At 47.0% G+C, this 16588-nt stretch overlaps 1 protein-coding gene across 4 annotated transcripts; it reads left to right on the top strand.

Annotated features, from left to right (window-relative positions):
• The first annotated feature begins 3185 nt into the window (after positions 1 to 3185).
• On the top strand, positions 3186 to 16268 carry LOC309521331 (SLAM family member 9-like). 4 transcript variants are annotated; one of them, XM_082203719.1, is made up of 7 exons: positions 3186 to 3399; positions 6371 to 6399; positions 7185 to 7503; positions 11524 to 11811; positions 12839 to 12901; positions 13381 to 13497; positions 14086 to 16268. In XM_082203719.1, exons 1-7 carry the CDS (start codon positions 3348 to 3350, stop codon positions 14112 to 14114), a joined length of 897 nt encoding a protein of 298 aa, XP_082059845.1. In that variant the 5' UTR covers positions 3186 to 3347; the 3' UTR covers positions 14115 to 16268. The 4 variants fall into 4 exon arrangements, with proteins under 4 accessions (XP_082059845.1, XP_082059844.1, XP_082059842.1 ...); XM_082203718.1 differs by lacking the exon at positions 6371 to 6399 and having other exon boundaries at positions 3190 to 3399; positions 7156 to 7503; XM_082203716.1 differs by lacking the exons at positions 3186 to 3399; positions 6371 to 6399 and adding an exon at positions 4505 to 4735 and having other exon boundaries at positions 7156 to 7503.
• The last annotated feature ends 320 nt before the right edge of the window (positions 16269 to 16588 follow it).

Consider the following 16588-nt stretch of genomic DNA (forward strand, 5'->3'; position numbering starts at 1 on the left):
ATATACAAACTTTTAAAGCCAATCACATCGTATGGCTTTGTGCAACATGACCTACATAATCCCTCAGATACAGAACATTCACCAGTACTAGGAGGTTTGGAAAATGTTCTGAGTGAACTGATGGCAGCAGAAAATTAAAGAAGCACCTGGTGTACTGTATATACAAAGTGAGGCTGAGGCTGAGGGACCGAGTATCCCTGACTGGGATATTTGAACCAAATGCCTTGCAGGATCGAAATCATATTATCTACTGTAGGTGGAATTGAAGACCTTCCGGAATCTCTTTGTAACTTGGAAGCTTCTAAAGTCCTCTGGACCAACTCTGTTTGTGGTTTGGGGCCAAAAGCCTTTGCAAAGAACGGAAGGCAAAACTCAGACGTTGGAGCAAACACCTGAGGGCTTAAACTGAACTGGGAAGGCAGAATGTGGCTGAACAGGCTGTTTGCCTTCAGCTCTTCTGAGTTAATGGAGTACATTTCCTGCTTGGAGCACAAAGCCTTGGCCAAAGCGTGCATTATATTCCAATTATCCCCCTGTCATTTTTTATTATTAATAGACTTTGTAGTGTACCCAACCTCCCACATTTAGAGATGGCCACACATCAAAAGACATACAGCAATACACCAAACACGAAACTTTTCCACCCTGGCTTCAGGTTAGAATTATAGACTCATAGAATTGTAAAGCTGGAAGGGACCTGAATATACACCTTTAGGCACCAGGCAAAAACATTCCTTTTTAAACAGGCCTTCGGTTGATTTGATTGATCCTATGCCCTTTTAAAATGTGGGAGGTTTTGGGGTGTGTGATTGGGTTATTGCTTTCATTTTGATTATATATTTTGTGGTTTTATATTCTGATTTGTTCTGTGAACTGCCCTGAGACCTCCGGGTATAGGGCGGTATATACCATAAGCTCTATTATGAATAATAATAATAATAATAATAATAATAATAATAATAATATGTGCTTTGAATGTGCTGTGTGTTCAAGAAAGGTGCTGTATGTTCAAGCATTCAAGAAATCACCCACATCTCATTAAGAGGAGCACAAAGAACATCCAAGATCAAGCTGGTCCAAAATTAAGCAAAACAGCTTCCTGACGCATGTCCTGAGGCCAGGGTGATAAAGGCTCAGGTTGTGGGTGTTGCTGTATGTCTTTGAATATATTCTTGAATATATGTCCTTGAAAGGACTCCAGTGGTGTGGAAAATTTGCTGCAAATGTGCACGGGAAAGAGAAATGTGGTTGGAGTATATTTTGTGGAGCTGAAAACTGTGCTGATGTGCTGGTGAGCTCTTTCCAGCATTCATGCGCTCTTGGAGAGTAATGGAGTCCCAGATACTTTCCAAACAGTCCACTTCTCTGCCTATTGGCCAGTATCAAGTGTAGCACCCAACACAGGAAGCCAACTGAGACCTGACATTGTCATCCGCCTTGAGGACCAGAAGAAAGTCATAATGGCAGACATCACCATCCCGTTCAAGAACAGGAAAACAGCCATGAAGGAAACCAGGGAATGTAAAATAGGCAAATACACTCCCCTCCCCAGCAGACATAGAGTGTCTTCATCCATGCCCTCCTTAGCGGAGCCCTAGGAGACTGGGACCTTAACAACAAGCCCCTCCTGATAGCCTGCAGTGCGGGCAAACCCTACACCAAACTCATGAGTGAGTTGATGGTATCAGACACCATCTGGTGGTCCCGGGACCCATACTTGGAACACATCACAGGCCACTGCCTGTGCAAGGAGCCAGTTCCCTCCCCTCTGAAACCCCTGCAGGGGAGCTGCAGTTGACTCATCCCTTACACAGGGATGTACCATGAAGACGCCAAATAGTATATTGCTTGCCCTCCTGACCTAGAGGAGGGAGTTACCACAGGCTGGTCCCACTAGGCCCTTTTGCGCCAGACAGGAGATATTTGGGGTTAGCACTGATGGGTGCAGGATAGGGATCAGTCACACATCACAGGACACCAGTTTGGAGTGGGTCAGATAGGATTTTACCAGAGGTGGACAAATATCCAGGAAGCAAGGAGTAAAATACACAGGCAACAACTGTGAACATTTTTGCAATCAATATCCACTAATGTAGCAGTTCCCAAACTTTTTGAGTCGCAGAGAACTTTTCAGGAAAGAAATTTGTCATGGAGCACTATCATCGGCAGGGGCAGATCTACTATGAAACCAAGGAAGCTTAAACGTCTGGGCCCCTAATCCCACAGGGATTAGGAACACTTGAAGATGCTTTGTGGAGCACCAAGTGTGGTGTAGTGGTTAAGAGCGGTAGACTCGTAGTCTGGGGAACCGGGTTCGTGTCTCCACTCCTCCACATGCAGCTGCTGGGTGACCTTGGGCCAGTCACACTTCTGTGAAGTCTCTCAGCCCCATTCACCTCACAGAGTGTTTGTTGTGGGGGAGTTACGGATAGGTAGCCGTGTTGGTCTGCCATAGTCAAAATAAAAGAAATAAACAGGAAGGAATTTTTTTATTTTGTTGTGGGGGAGGAAGGGAAAGGAGAATGTTAGCTGCTTTGAGACTCCTTTGGGTAGTGATAAAGCGGGATATCAAATCCAAACTCTTCTTCTCCAGTTTGGCAACCGCTGCTCTAATATAATGATCCTGCCATCTCCAACATGACCTTTTGACCCACAGATAATACATCAGAAGGTCCCTGGTTCAATCTGCAGCATCTCCAGATGGGGCTGGGAGAGTCCTTTGTCTGAAACCCTGGAGAGCCCTCGCCAGCCCATGTCGTTTCAGAGCTCAGGACTAAAGGCCACCCCTCTGCAGGCCATTTTGATAGGTGGGTTGGCCACCTACCTGTCAATCATCTGACATCAGGTGATTTAAAGCCCTGCTGCTGCTGCAGAGGAAGAGAAAGGAGGGCCCTCAAAGTGTGCTCCTAATTTTGCCTTTGCAACCTTGGCTTGAATTCAGCACTTTTTGAATTTGGTGCCTTCTTCTGTCGCTGCCCAGGCTGCTAATTTCAAAAGGTGCCCAATTCATGCCAAAGGTTCTAATTCTTTCTTCCTGTTGTATTTGATGTCATGGCTTTTACCTGTCTCACACCTGACCTCACCGGACATCAGGAGATAGACAAGCCTCATGGGCCAAAAGGGGACATTTGGGGTGGGGCCTAGCCTGGGCCCATAGTCCAGAGTTTTGTTTCCCCTGGTGAAGACTATCAGAGCAATGTTCTGGTTCCATATAAGGCAGCTTATTTTTGTCTCTGGTCGAGGTGGTGATTTTTAGAGAACACGCACACACTTTCAGTTTCATATGACTTACACGGAGCCTTGATGGCAGGAAACAGGCAGTAAAGAAACAGAAGAGCAAAGCCGAAATGATACTATGCAAGGCATTTTTCATTCTGGGGCTACTTGCACTACCAGCTGGTAAGTTCTGGATGCAAACTCCCCCCTCCCCCATCTGAAAAGGAAGAACATGCTCGATAGATAGGGTCTTGGTTACTTGAAGGTCCTTCCTCAACTCCTTTAAAACATTTCCTCTATCACAAATCCCGGCTCCAAAATTACAAAGTGTTTGGTGGTGGCACCTTAAAGACCCCACCCCTAGTTTATTGTGGCAGGTTTCTGGGGTACAGCCCCCTTCGCTCCACGCATGAAGAGTGAGCCTCCACTTTTGGTGATGGCCCCAAAGGTGGGTAGGTGGGGTGTCAGCTGTGAGACCATGAAGGCATTCCTGGTATGCAAATAAGTTTAAGGTGATTCCCAACAGCAAAAATGTTTTCAGGCTATCCTCATTTGTCAGACGTGGTCCTCATTAGTTGGCAGCATTAAGATAAATTCAACTGTGTAAAAAGAGGGTCTTCTCGGTAGTGGCGCCCGCCCTGTGAAACGCCCTCCCTTCAGATGTCAAGGAAATAAACAACTATCTGCCTTTTAGAAGACATCTGAAGTCAGCCCTGTATGGAGAAGTTTTTAATGTTTGATGTTCTACTGTGCTTTTAATTCTGTTGGGAGCCACCCGGAGTGGCTGGGGAAACCCAGCCTGATGGGCGAGGTATAAATAAAATAATAATAATAATAATAATAATAATAATAATAATAATAATAATAATAATGTTTTGATGGGTGTATTAATAGAATAGTGAATGGTTTAGTTTATGTAAAATATGCAAGGATTTACGATATGCGAATTGAGCCATGGAAAGAGAAGAAGGGAAGTCACTGACATTTTAAGGTTGTTTAATGAATATTTTAAATTTTAAAATAGAAAACTTAATAAAAATTATACTAAAAAGAGAGAGACATGGTCCTCATTTAAACCAGAATTATCCAAAACCCCGGGCTTTCTCCATTAAAAGTCTGAAGGACTTAAGATTAATGAATATGTGCAGGAGGTTGGAGTAGACGACTCTTGGGATCCCTTCCTACTTTACAATTTTGGGAGGGAAGTTGCAGATCTTGCCACACACACATTCCACCCTCACAGGGCCATATGTAACTATGGTTATATTGGGTTGTGCAATTGGCAGGGGGAGGCCCTGTTGTTGTTGTTGGTGCTACTGAGTGCTGCCTGTTCGGTGCTTTCCAGTGAACAGGGTCTTCTTGGTAGCAGCTGCCCTTTGATGCCATGCCCTCCTTGCTGAAATGTGCCAGTCCTTCACTATTATGGAATATCCAGGCAGAACCAGAAGACCTTCCTGCTCCTCTAGGCACTCATCACCGAGACACACTGTTCCCGGCAACCTTGAAATGATTCCGCTGTGTAAAGAGATTTGATTGCTTTTAAATGTTTTTCAGACCTGTGTATTGTTGTGCCAGCCTCACCTCCTCGGGGAGGAAGCGGGGTGATTAATTAATTGATTTGTGTGTGTATATAGATAGAGCAATCATTAATTAATTGTGTGTGCATCTGATAAAAACAAGCAGGGAGGAGGCAGCTGGCTGGGCTAAGGAAGTGGTTAATGCCTTTTTGCAAGAGGGGTTAGTCACTGCCTGCGAGAATGTTTTCCAGGGACATCCCTGATTTAGAGCCATCTCGGTTTCTGATTTGACCCCAAAATGCTCCGCTTTTCCTTGGGATATCCCTATTTTCATTCGATAAATGTTGGAGGTTATGAAGTTATCCAACCCCAGAGCCGTCTGAAGGCAATCCTGAATAGGGAAGGTGTCTTTTTTAAATATTTAATGTTTTATTGTGTTTTTATATATATTGGAAGCTGCCCAGAGTGCCAATAAGATGTGTAGGGTATAATTAGTAAAATTATCATTATGGAATGGGACATCTCTATTTTCATCAGAGAAATGTTGGAGGGTGTGGAAGGAGGGTATGGAAACACTCCTCAAGAAACCATTTCTGGATTCGAAAAATCTTAAGTGATTACCGGCCTGTCAACAATCTCCCTTCTTGGCCAAGGTTCTTGAGCAGGTGGTTGTGGACTAGATCCAAGCACTCTTGGAGGAAACTTATTTTTGAGATCCATTTCAGTTGGGGTTTAGCCCCAGTTTTGGCGCAGAAACTGCTTTGGCCGACCTGTATGATTGGCTTTTTTGGGAGAGAGAGAGAGGAAATGTGTCCTTGTTAATTTTTCTTTGTGCCGTAAATAGTGGAGGAGAGCAAGACTTCCTTCATAAAGGGTCTGGCTTGGTTATAGGCTTAACTGCCCTCCTAGCACAGGCCCCCAAATGCTCTGGCTGCATTGCTGTGAACAGCCATCTTTTGCTTCAAGTAGGGCTAGGAATTTTAGTCTGGCCCAAGTCCAGCTTCAGAGAGGTCACATACTGGAGGGGGCACTTGAGGGAAGGAGAAGCTGCTGGCTCTCCCCTGGCTCCACTACTGATGGCACAAAGGCAATCCAAGAGGGGTCACAAACACCCTCCAGCTTTGCTCCGGGAGCACCAGTCACCAGTCCATGGAACAGGGCGGGGGTACCATTTTGTTATTCTCTTCAGAACCCAGCCCTGGAAAACTAGAATTGCTTTTGGAAGACTTTGGGCAGCTCCACACCATCTATTTAAAGCACATGGATTATCCAAATAATCCTGGGAACTGTAGTTTCCTCTCACAGAACTATAACTCCCAGCACCTTTAACATTCTACAGCCTCAAGAATTCTTTGGGGAGAAGCCATGTGCTTTAGAGGTGTGTTGGATTTGCTTTAAATGGATGGTGTGCACCTGCCCTTAGAGGATAGGTGACACTGCAACATCTTCACGGTTTGACCCTTGGTTGAATGTGAACAAAAAATAAAGGCTCCCGCCCTTCCTAGCTGAAAGCCCAGAGAGCCTCTACCTGTCAGTGTGGACAAAATTAAGCTAGATGGACCAATGCTCTGAATTGACATAAGGCAGCTTTCAATGTTTCTTGACAGTTTCTTCCTTCATTTCCTGGACAATAACAGGTTCCTCTGGTGAAGAAAATGCTGTGAATATGAAAGGAATTCTGGGATGATCTGCAACTTTCCTATGTACTGTGGGGCTGCATTAATTTTAGTGTGTCCGTCCCCACCCCCCTTGGGAGGGCATCACTGGGCTCTGCCACTGGAAGGCAGGCAGCACAGAGCCTTTCAGGGTCTACAAGGATAGTCTGCCACACAGACAATGAGCACACATCTTGGGACAGGGCTTGGGAATTGCTGGAGTTCAGTTCCCATCATATGACCACAGGCTTGAGTGTAGAGGGCCAGATTGCCCACCCTGTCTCAGGTTATCTGGGAGTGGGGAGCACTGGTCAGACATCGGGGTGGTGTGCAACAATATCATCCAAGCCAAACTCCCAATCCTATAACAATATTTACATTGTCTAGAAAGCCCCTTGCTGCCAAATGTACATTAACCCTGCTGGGGAGAGCAGAATAAAGAAATATCAAGAAACCAGACAGATCAGTACCCAGCAGATTTTTCTGGGAATCTGCTTTCAGATACTGAAATGGGTCACTGGAATGATGTGGTACAATTGTGGAGGAGCTGTGGCTCAGTGGTAAAGTATATGCTTTGCATGCAAAAGGTCCCAAGTTCAATCCCTGGCAAGTTCCAGGAGGGCTGAGAAAGCCTAGTTGGAATCTAGGAGAGCTGCTGCCTGTCCGTGTGGACAATACCAGGCTAGATGGACCAATGGTCAGACTTGACATAAGGCAAATTCCTATGTTTCTTGACAGTTTCTTCCTTCATTTTCTTGACCATACAGGTTCCTATGGTGAAGAAAATACTGAGAAAATGAAAGGAATTCTGGGAGAACCTGCAACTTTCCTGCTGAACACTTCAGAACAATTCAAAAAGATTTGGTGGGTTAGAACTAAAGGAAAGCAGGATCTTGAATTTTTTGTGGTAGCGATTCCACGAAAGGATCCAGAAGAGAGATGTGAACTCCGTTTGCAGATTCCCGCATATAGAGGGCGGCTGAGTGTCTCTCAGGACTGCAAGAGGTTACAAATCAATAATCTAATGCAAGAGGATTCTGGCACATACAAAGCACAGATCACGATAGCTGAAGACAAAGATCCAATAAGCGAAACCTTTCCCCTGAGGGTGTATAGTAAGTATTCTAAACACTTCAGGCACCCAAGATGTGGCTCTGATTGAAGCATCTTAAGCCTTGAACTGGCTTTCACGTAGAGTCACAAATGATAATACAGCATCTCTCCTTCAGTCCCTGACCCTGTGAAAATAATTCTGGGCCTGCATCCGCACCAGGGCCCTTCTGCACTGATGAGGCCTGCAAGGAGAATTAAAATGGTACTTCATACAACACACTATGGAACTCTATCCAGACCCTCCACAAAAAACCCCACCAGGGCCAATCCCCATTAGTAAGGTCTCATATTAACTCATGATTATGTCTCATTATCAGCTGTAGCCTAACAGGTTTTTGAGGTGATGGTGCACCCCCCAAGAGCTAGAATGGCTCCATCACACCACTTTCACCTCTTCCCACAACAAGGGATGAACACCACAGTGTGGGGTATTTTGGCATAGAATTCCCACTCTGCCAGGCATATTATATTGTATTTATTTCCTGCCCTTTACCGTAAGGACCCAGGACAGATTACAAGGTTTTAAAATCAAGTAAAACAATTTAAATGTAGCAGATTAGGACGGCCTGAAATATATATGAGGTGTCAGAGGTCAAGGTAAAGAGGGGTGTGTTGAGCATTTGATAGAAAAACTATATCCAGGCAGGGAGGGAATTCCATAGCTCGAGGTCCAGCGCAAAGAACGCCCCATCCTGGGCCACACATACCCAATGTTTGAAATCAATGGAAGTACATACAGTATAGATTCTCTACTGATCTTCAAGGGAGTCTGTAGGGAAGGAAATAATCTCTCAAGTTTTGTTGGGAAGAAAATAATCTCTCAAGTTTTGTTGCTTATTTCCGTTTTAAATAAAAACTTTTCTTATGCTTTTGCTGCTGTTTTTTAATAATAATAATAATAATAAATTTTATTTATATCCCGCCCTCCCCAGCCGAAGCCGGGCTCAGGGCGGCTAACAACAATAAAACAGTACAAAGGTACAACATAAACAACATTCTAAAATCATTCATTATAAAAATTAATTAATTCAAGCCACTAGCAACCATTGGGCCAGAGCTCTGCGAAGATTGCCGAGGGAGGGAGTCAGGCTGTGCCCTGGCCAAAGGCCTGGTGGAACAGCTCTGTCTTGCAGGCCCTGCGGAAGGATGTCAAGTCCCGCAGGGCCCTGGTCTCTTGTGACAGAGTGTTCCACCAGATCGGAGCCACAGCCGAAAAAGCCCTGGCTCTAGTTGAGGCCAGCCTAACTTCTCTGTGGCCTGGGACCTTCAAGATGTTTTTATTTGAAGACCGTAGGTTTCTCTGTGGGGCATACCAGGAGAGGCGGTCCCGTAGGTACGAGGGTCCTAGGCCATATAGGGCTTTAAAGGTTAAAACCAGCACCTTAAACCTGATCCTGTACTCCACCGGGAGCCAGTGCAGCTGGTATAGCACCGGGTGAATGTGATCTCGCAGCGAAGACCTCGTAAGGAGTCTCGCTGCAGCATTCTGCACCCGCTGGAGTTTCTGGGTCAGTCTCAAGGGCAGCCCCACGTAGAGCGAGTTACAATAATCCAGTCTGGAGGTGACCGTCGCGTGGATCACAGTGGCTAGGTCAGGGCGAGAGAGGTAAGGAGCCAACTGCTTAGCTTGGCGGAGATGGAAAAATGCCGCCTTTGTTATAGCTGCAATCTGCGCCTCCATGGAAAGGGAGGTGTCGAAGATTACACCCAAACTCTTAACGGACGGTGCTGGCACTAATTGCGCCCCCGCAAGAGATGGGAGTTGCCCCCCCAATCCCATATCGCCCCGTCCCAGCCACAGGACCTCTGTCTTCGAAGGATTTAGCTTCAACCGGCTCCCACGTAACCATCCAGCCACAGCTTCCAAACATCTGGTCAGTGTGTCTGGGGCCGAGTCAGGATGGCCATCCATCAACAGATAGAGTTGGGTGTCATCAGCATACTGATGGCAACCCAGCCCAAAACTCCGAACAAGCTGGGCGAGGGGGCGCATAAAGATGTTGAAAAGCATCGGGGAGAGTATCGCGCCCTGAGGTACTCCACACACCAAGGAGTGGCGCGATGACAATTCCCCCCCAAGCGCCACCCTCTGTCCCCGACCAGAGAGAAACGAGCGCAGCCATTGAAGGACTGTGCCCTGGATCCCCACGTCGGTAAGGCGGTGGTCCAAAAGTTCGTGATCGACCATGTCGAAAGCTGCTGATAGATCTAGAAGAATCAGCAGCCCTGACCCGCCTCGATCCAGCTGTCTACGAAGGTCATCTGTTAGGGCGACCAGAGCCGTCTCGGTCCCATGACCAGCGCGGAAGCCAGACTGGAATGGATCCAGAGCCAATGTTTCATCCAGAAACCCACCAAGCTGTTCAGCAACCGCTCTCTCAATCACCTTACCCAGGAACGGAAGATTCGAAACCGGGCGGTAATTGGATAGATCTAAAGGATCTAATGATGTTTTCTTTAAGAGCGGGCGCACCACTGCCTCCTTCAGTTCCCCTGGGAATGTCCCCGTGCCAAGGGACAAATTGATGATATTCCCCAGGGGGGCCCGCACCTCGTCTGGACACGCTCTAATCAGCCAAGACGGGCACGGGTCGAGAGGACAAGTGGTGGGCTTTCCAGCTCGGAGGAGTCTGTCCACATTGGCTGGGGATATCTGGTCGAAGTGGTCCAATACTGGACCCGAGGACAGTCGAGGGGCCTCCAGTTCCTTTATTGTATCCAAATTGGCAGGGAGGTCATGGCGGAGCGACAAGACCTTCTCCGCAAAAAAGCTCGCAAATGCCTCACAGCCATGTGTCAATTTGTTATTTAAATTTGGCTGTCCCTCAAGGGACGTTAAAGACCTAATAATACTAAATAATTGCGCTGGGCGAGAGCTAGCGGATGCAATGGAGGCCGAGAAGTATGACTTCTTAGCAGCCTTCACCGCCATCTCGTAGGTTTTCATAAAAGCCCTATAAGATGTTCTTGAGGCTCCGTCACGGGCACCCCGCCATACTCGCTCTAGCCGTCTGAGGTCCCGCTTCATTTTCCGAAGCTCCTCGGTAAACCAGGGAGCCCGGTTTCTGCGGGGTCGCAGAGGGCGCTTAGGTGCGATCTCATCGATGCTGCCAGGAGCTGGGCATTCCAGCCCTCAACAAGCTCAGTCAATGAGTCGCCAGGGGGAGCAAGGTCCCGCAAGGCTTGGCGGAATCTCTCGGGGTCCATCAGCCTCTGCGGGCGAGCCCAAATTGGCTCGCCACCTAAGCAGGGTGGGGGTGGAAAGTCAATCCTGGCTTTCAGAGCGTAGTGATCAGACCATGGCACCTTCGTCGGAGGAGACATGATCACATCTATACCGACGCCAAAGATCAAATCCAGCGTGTGGCCTGCTTGATGTGTGGGGCCCGAAACAAACTGGGAGAGCCCTAGTGTCGCCATGGAAGACACCAGGTCCAGAGCCTGTGAGGAGGGAGTGGCATCGGCATGGATGTTGAAGTCCCCCAATACCAATAGGTTAGGGAACTCCAAGGCCCAGCCGGCCACCGCCTCCAGCAGGCCTGACAGGGTGGCTGCTGGTGCGCTAGGTGGCCGGTACACCAGCCAGACAGCCAAGCTCTCCTCGGAGCCCCACACTAGGCCAACACATTCGATGCCGGGGATCGATGGCGATGGTAGAGCCCTGAAAGGACAATCTTCCCGGATTAATAATGCCACCCCTCCCCCCCGGCCCACAGTCCGCGACTGGTGGAGGACAGAGAAACCCGGGGGCGCCATCTCTCGTAAGGTAACTGTTGCCCCTTCGCGCACCCAGGTCTCCGTCACACAAGCCAGGTCGACCCCCTGCAAGATAAAGAAATCTCGCAGGGTGGCGGTTTTATTGCCTATAGACCTGGCATTGCACAGCACCAGTGACGGAGGTGAGTAATCCTTGCTCACCCTACCCTTTTCTTCCCTTTCCATTTATTTGCAGCTGCCTCATTTGCCTTTCTGCTAATTATTGCTGTTTTGTTTACAATGTCTCTCTCTCCCTTCCTGTTCAGAGCGTTTATTGGAGGCTGACCTGGAGATTGTCTGTGACCCAAAAGATTATCGTGGTGGAAATGGAACTCTGCAGCTGAACTGCTCTGCAGGCAGCTGGGAAGATGATGCCACGTTCAGCTGGGCCCCAGCCAGCAAGAGTGAATCCACCGGCAGATCTCTTGTCACCAGGCACAATTTAGAAGGCAATGATTTGAACTTCACTTGCAAAGTAGAGAACCCTGTTAGCACAGCATCCAAGACAGTGTCTGTCCGGAAAAATTGCAACACTGGTGTTGCAAACAACACTGGTAAGGTTTGCTCTTCATTTTTCTTTTGGCAGAGTAATGCCTGCATCTAAGCTTGGGCTCATTCATACTTCCACTTGTCCCCTACTTTCAAGAAACAGGTCTGAGTGATCTTCCACTTGTCTTGCCACTCTCCCAAGAAAAGACCACTCTTTACTCCTGAATTAGAGCAAATGTCAATCTGCAGAAAACCTGATTGACGTTTGCTCCAATTCAGCTGTAAAGAATGGGTTTTCTTGGAGGAAAGCAGGAGAAGCAAAAGTATGGATGAGCCTCTAATTTTGCAATCCTGTTTGTGGATGAGGTTAAGTGGCTGTGAGGAGAACAGAAGACCTGGGAAAAGGTAGAAAAGCACCCCTGGTGGTTTTGTGGAATTAGAACATTTGTAATATCCTTACAGGGACGCAGGTGGCGCTGTGGGTTAAACCACAGAGCCTAGGGCTTGCCAATTGGAAGGTTGGCGGTTCGAATCCCTGTGACTGGGTGAGCTCCCATTGTTTGGTCCCTGCTCCTGCCAACCTAGCAGTTCGAAAGCACGTCAAAGTGTAAGTAGATAAATAGGTACCGCTCCGGCGGGAAGGTAAACAGTGTTTCCATGTGCTGCTCTGGTTCACCAGAAGCGGCTTAGTCATGCTGGCCACATGACCCGGAAGCTGCACGCGGGCTTCCTCGGCCAATAAAGCGAGATGAGCGCCGCAACCCCAGAGTCTTCTGCGACTGGACCTAATGGTCCGGGGTCCCTTTACCTAATATCCTTACAGGAAACTGGCAGTGGTAAGACTTTTCTCTCATTAAAAGCTACTTAGGAAGACAGTGCTCCGCCACTCATTTCTAGGCAGAGTCATGGGTCCAAGCTAGTCTTACAATCCTGTTTGAAGGTGGCCTGACTAGGAGGACTGAGGACCTGGAAAATGTCTTTGCATAATTTGTTTCTTCTTAATCAGGATAGGACAAAGGATAGCCCACTGACCCAAACAATCTTGATATTTTCCCCATGTGTGACTCTTTATATTTCACTGGGTGTTTGCAGCACAAGATGATGGAGAACTGGACCAAAACAAACAGAATGTACTTCAACAGGGACAAAAGCAAGGTATTAATAATCAGATGCACAAACGTAGGATGGAAGACACTTGGCTTGACAGCAGCACATGTGAACAGGATCTAGGGGTCTTGCAGAGTACAAACTTAACATGAGACAACTGTGTGATATAGTAGGAAACAACAACCACAACAGCAATAATTCAATTCTAGGTTGCATCAACAGAAATATAATGTTCAGATCAAGGGAAGTAATAATACCATTGTATTCTCCCTTGGTGGCTCATCTACAGTTTGCTTGTCCTGCGTCTAGAAAGCACAGTTCTGAGCAGTTTCCCCCTTGTCCCATGCTTTCTAGGTAGGAGGCTGAGTGTTTTTTCCATTTGCCCTACCACTTTCCCTGGGAAAACCCAGGGGGTTGGACTAGATGACCCTTGGGATCCCTTCCAAGTCTACATTTCTGTGGTTCTATGTGGCATTAGGGCCTGGAAACCTAACGCATGTTATTGTTTTGTATGTGCATCTTTTAAGGAAATGAGGCTTTCTACAAAAATATGTCTTTAACCCTGCTGGCTGCCATTCTCACAGTGGAAAAAGTTGCCATCAGCGTCTGTGCTGGCGTTCTGATGTGGTGGAAGAAGCAAAGAGGTAGGAGATTTCACCGAACTGCATGAACCACTTCAAAAATACCCCTTAAACGGGCAAGGATTAGATAAGGAAAGAACAAAACGTCTCCTCCCATCCATAATCTGTAAGGCTGCAGGTTCCCCAGAACCAAGACTGGGTTCATTCTCCAGTCTGGACCACACAGAGTCTGGCCCCTGCGCTACATGGCCACATGGCAAGCTCCTTCTTTGGCATGCTGCACTCTCTGTATGGCGGCAGCAGCAGCCCAGGCCCAAGGTGAGCAGGAAGGGATGGAGGGAGGTATGCAAAGGGGGACCCCAGCTCAGCCCAGTCCACATTGACTCCTCTCCACAGGTGTCAGGGAGATTCCCCCGCCAAGGTTTGCATCGGCAGGCAGGGTTCTCCCCTACCTGGGTGGGCAGACCCTGCAGGCCAGTGCCACTTGGCTCCCAAGGGGGGATCACTGCGGCCCCCCAGGTGCCGACAACGCATGCTGTGCTGCTGGCCACCAGGCATTTTTCATCTTCAAGCATTGAACAACTAAGAGAGGTGATTAATTGAGTGGACCTTGAATCCCAGATTGAAATGTGCCTCTTAATTTCTCGCCAGGTGATGCTACAGATCCCAAAGCGAAATGAAAAGGTTTCTGCTGGTGCCAAAGGATGTACACACACCCCAAATTTATAACTCAGTCACGGCTTTCCTGGGGCGACCGGAATTCAATTTGCTTGGGCTCCTTTTAACTTTGTCAGCCATAGGTGGAATCTACACACATATGAAAAACGTTCTGAAAATGCTTTTAACCCCCCCCCCAACATTACATTTTCCATAAGGCTCACCATCACCATCTAGTGTCACATTGTATACTGCACTTAAACACACACGTTTATTTGCAGCTGTACAGCTTGAGTCCATGGTTTTGCGTGGGAGGACTGGATCTGAAATATGGCTCAGTACACCAGGTGACACTGGATCAGTCATGATCTCTCAGCTAACCTACCTAACAGGGTTCTTGTGAGGAGAAAAAAAAAATGCAAGAGTTGGTTCTCTGCTCACTCCATTGCTCCCCCCACCCCCTCGCAAGGAACACATGTTCTCATTGGGCCTCTGAGGGGGATACTGAAGGCTACAGAGTCGGGGCACCTTTTTTTCTAGAAGAAAAGCAATGGCCTCTGAGGGAATCTCTCCTCCTGACAGCTGAGCGTGACTCTCTCGTGCCTTGTTTCTTTCCAGACTACAACATTTAGCCAAGTAATCAATTTGATCAATCAATTAAAAAGCCCGTGGGCCAACTTCAAAAGCGTTCCAAATTAATTGGATGTAATGGTGCGTACTAATCTCAGTTGTTTTTGATGGGTTATTGCTGTGGATCATGGCATCAGTGAAGTTGCCATAACTTGATATAAAATGTACCCCTCAATGGACTATATTGATGCTGGTACAAGTCTTTATCTTAAATGTGTCCAAGGAGGCATTGATAACACTTCCTGACCTCCTAATACTTAATGTAAGGATGAGCACCTTAATCCTGTGTTACCAGCAAAGATAAATTATCTCCTATTGTAGGAAAGAATGAAGTTCTGCACAGAAAATAAAATCTTGCTCGAAAGGCAAACTCACGATTCAGGAAACACACAGACAACCAGTTAGTCATTTCTCAGTATGGCCGTGTCCTTTCAACTTCAAACTCAGGGAAGTAAGCAGAATAGCAAATGGCCAGGAACTTGTAGGAAATAAACAACAATACAAAGGAATGAAGGTGTTATGACATTCACTCATCCAGAAAGACCCTTCCCTTCTCCATAAAGTAGCACTGGCTCAAAATAATACTTAAGCCACCTGTTTTTAATATTGGGTGGCTCACAAGCTCCAACGGGACCCCCTTTTCACTCTACGCTCTCAAGGATCAACCCCATACTTTACTGGACACAGACCAAAGGCTGAGAGATTTCTGATGGTTTAGGGTCTTAAAAGAAGAGGAGGCACATATTTCTGATGCTTGGCTTTGGTTCCATTAGCCTTCAAGATCACCCCTTTCTTTGCTTTATTTTAGTGTGGGTCTGTGGCACATCGCTGCACTCACTCTCTAGGCTTTGGGGATAGTTATGGATCCTTTTTACTCTCAAGATCATTGTTTATTGTTGTAAACAATAAAAATATGCCCTTTCCCCCTTATGGGGTATCCAAGAGCCCATATAGAGTCCTTACGTGGGTTCCCTATTGGTAGGAGAAAATAGAGGCCAACCGGAGCATATTGAGAAGCAAATTGATCTGTTGCAACAGGGTGCTCCCCTCACACGCAGGAAAGGAAGAGGACCTCGAACAATGGAGTGCAATGCCTTATATAGACATTTTAAATTCCCTGCCCTGGAGCTCAAGACCACCATACATCATACATACATCACAAAAAAGGTGTTGTTTTTCCTGTCTGGCAGGTTATCTGATAATGCCTTATCTGATTGCCTTTCCTGGTAGTCTGTCACCCTTTGAGATGGTGAGTTCCCAATTCCTGAGACAATGGGAAGGTTCCCTGACCCCCTCCCTCCTTGCAGAGAAAACATTTGGTCAGTTTGGGAGTCAAAATGGTTTCAGGTTGGTCTTCCTGTGCTGATGTATGTATGTGTTTGGTTGGTACATTTATGAACATTTTTTTTATATATAAGACCTTAAATTTTATTATTACAGTATGCTGTGTGATTTGCTGCCTGCTGATGTTGCAACTGTGCTGTCTGGAAGCAGCATCGCTATACTCTTGTCCCTTTCATTTCAAGTAATAAATCAGCCTTTCTTTATTCCTCTGGTGTGTGGACTTCTTGGGGCATAAGGTTACGGCTAAACAGGTGTTCATAATGGACACATGTATGGACTTCAGCAAAAGATTCTAGTCCTCTTGGAGTTATGCATCAAATACATTTGAGTGCTGGACACGCATGTGGGTTTAGACACACACTTTGTAACAGCAGGTGCTCTCCCACCAAGCTTCAACCCTTCCTCATCTATGGCAGATATCACAGAACATCAATCGCAGTCTCTCAGACCTGAACACAGCCTTTTAATGGTCCCTCAGGTGCAGTTTCCCATTTCTGCTTTCTTCCCTAACGTTGCTCAGGGT

The sequence above is a fragment of the Podarcis vaucheri genome (assembly GCF_965113315.1).
Source record: "Podarcis vaucheri genome assembly, chromosome: 16".
Lineage (NCBI taxonomy): Eukaryota > Metazoa > Chordata > Lepidosauria > Squamata > Lacertidae > Podarcis > Podarcis vaucheri.

Bases quoted from the DNA above. Each gene is read 5' to 3' on its own strand.
- LOC309521331 (XM_082203716.1), top strand. From the start codon at position 4,618: ATGTGCCAGTCCTTCACTATTATGGAATATCCAGGCAGAACCAGAAGA. The intron at 4,736-7,155 runs GTAAAGAGATTT...TTGACCATACAG, and splicing joins CCTTGAAATGATTCCGCTGT to GTTCCTATGGTGAAGAAAAT. The intron at 11,812-12,838 runs GTAAGGTTTGCT...GGGTGTTTGCAG, and splicing joins TGGTGTTGCAAACAACACTG to CACAAGATGATGGAGAACTG.